Source organism: Penaeus vannamei, chromosome 3 (assembly GCF_042767895.1).
Source record: "Penaeus vannamei isolate JL-2024 chromosome 3, ASM4276789v1, whole genome shotgun sequence".
NCBI classification, from domain to species: domain Eukaryota; kingdom Metazoa; phylum Arthropoda; class Malacostraca; order Decapoda; family Penaeidae; genus Penaeus; species Penaeus vannamei.
This window is the reverse complement of record NC_091551.1, coordinates 47,190,612-47,192,829: the sequence shown is the minus strand read 5'-3', so window position 1 is coordinate 47,192,829 and position 2,218 is coordinate 47,190,612. Positions and strand designations below refer to the sequence as shown.

The window sequence follows — 2,218 nt, the reverse complement described above, 5'->3', positions numbered from 1 at the left end:
TGTTCATTAGCCAGGCTGTCTTGTTATCCGTTTTGCACGATTGCAATCGAAGCTGTTACGGATTCCAGCCGTACACCTGAACGCCTGCACACCTGAGGCTAACAATGGCGACTGTTTAGGGAAACTCAGAGCGAAAAAGTTAAGGATAAAAGAGCCTTTGACTATCATTCTGCTTCCCAGAAATGATTGATCACCAGGACGTCGCTACGCCGCTTCCTGAACTCCTGAAGGACAGGGATCTTTACCGAGACATAATCGCGGAGATGAGAGGGCGCAGGGAGAGACCTGGCCCCGCAGGGAGAGACCTGGCCCCGCAGGGACAGACCTGGCCCCGCAGGGAGAGACCCTGGGCCCCGCAGGAAGAGACCTGGCCCCGTAGGGACAGACCTGGCCCCGCAGGGACAGACCTGGCCCCGTAGGGACAGACCTGGCCCCGCAGGGACAGACCTGGCCCAGTAGGGGTAGACCTGGCCCCCGCAGAGAGAGACCCTGGCCCCGCAGGGACAGACCCTGGGCCCCGCAGGGACAGACCCTGGGCCCCGCAGGGACAGACCCTGGGCCCCGCAGGGACAGACCCTGGGCCCCGCAGGGAGAGACCCTGGGCCCCGCAGGGAGAGACCCTGGGCCCCGCAGGGAGAGACCCTGGGCCCCGCAGGGAGAGACCCTGGGCCCCGCAGGGAGAGACCCTGGGCCCCGCAGGGAGAGACCCTGGGCCCCGCAGGGAGAGACCCTGGGCCCCGCAGGGAGAGACCCTGGGCCCCGCAGGGAGAGACCCTGGGCCCCGCAGGGAGAGACCCTGGGCCCCGCAGGGAGAGGCCCTGGGCCCCGCAGGGAGAGGGCCGCGAGACCGAGCCCTCGAAGGGAAGGGCGGCAAAGGGGCTCGTTTCTGCTCAGCCCGGAAATGACCGGTCCACGAGCTAATACAATGGTGGGGGGGGGCCAAGTGGGGAAGAAGGCAGAGAGAAAGTGGGAGGTAGGAAGGGAGGCAGGGAGTGAGAGAGTGAGAAAGAGGAAGGGAGTGAGGGAGGGAAGGAGAGAGAGGGGGGGCGAAGGGGGAGGGAGAGAGAGAGAGGAGAGGATGTTTGGAGGAAGGGAGGGAGAGAGAGACAGAGGAGGGAGAGGGAGAGAAAGAAGAGCGAGCGAGCGTGTGCTGTCTCTCTGTTCTCGGAGCATCATTTAAAAAGCGAATTGCACTTCGCTTGTTCGGCTGTTGACAGGCCCTGTGTGTTTATATGTACTTACATGCCACGTGAACTGCCAAGATACGTACTTATTGGATGTTTACTTCTGAAACATGCGATGTTTTCTACATTATTGTATGTGCCATAAATTATTTATTTTTTTAAATAATATTACTATTACAAATGTCTGTTACAGTCAAATTTGCGCATGCGCGGCCCTCTCGCCCAATTGTCAGTCCCGTTGTAACATGGCCACTGCTCGTTCCAGAGTTTGTTCACAGTGCTTTTTGCAGATTTTCCCCCAACATCCCGGTGAAAACGATTTCTTTCTGAAATTGTTACGATCTCCGAGATAACCCCGGATTCAGTGAAATACAATAAGCATGTTCCAGCTGCAGGGCGGCAGCGGTTCGCCCCCGGCCAGCCGCCTCGCCGCAGCCACAAGGTAAGCCCGATTTGTATCTTCACCTGTAGAGTCTGTGGCGACGGAGGCGTGTATCGGCCGGGGAAACACGGGGGGGGGGAGACCCAGGGTTAGGAAGGCTTTTGGTTCACACGGCCTTCTTCGGGGAAGGCGTTGAGACGGCTCGCTCGGCCGCGTTCGGCGTGTCGAATCTTGGTTCGCGCACAGCAGCCGTATCCGATTTCTCGCGGTTAGGCCTACGGCACACATATGCGTATGCGCATAGAAACGAACCTAACATAGCCTAACTTAACCTAACCAAAGTTAACCTAACCTAACCTAGAATAACTTACTCTAACCTAATCAAATTGATAATGGTATCATTGTCTCGTGTCAAGATCCCGCCATCTTTGCTTTACCACGCATGCGCAGGACACCAATGGGGCTTTTTTGCCGTATCAGTAGCCACTTTCTTTCGATTTTCCAATCTTGCTTAATAAGAGCAAATTCGCCCACGGTCGCGCACGAATCATCCCCGAAAAGAAGAACGGTCCCGGGGAATCCCCGAGATTATTTACTCCTGTAAATGATTCCCCTGAAATGGAGCATTAAAGGCAGCAACTAGAATGATGAG

At 56.9% G+C, this 2,218-nt stretch overlaps 1 protein-coding gene across 3 annotated transcripts in view; it reads left to right on the top strand.

The window, feature by feature from the left end:
* The first annotated feature begins 1,413 nt into the window (after positions 1–1,413).
* Positions 1,414–2,218, top strand: part of LOC138859323 (uncharacterized) — an 89,149-nt gene continuing 88,344 nt past the window's right edge. For all 3 annotated transcript variants that reach the window (XM_070114007.1, XM_070113989.1, XM_070114001.1), the window contains exon 1: positions 1,414–1,626. In XM_070114007.1, the coding sequence (XP_069970108.1) occupies positions 1,565–1,626 (62 nt within the window). In that variant the 5' untranslated portion in view covers positions 1,414–1,564. The remainder of the gene's footprint in view (positions 1,627–2,218) is intronic.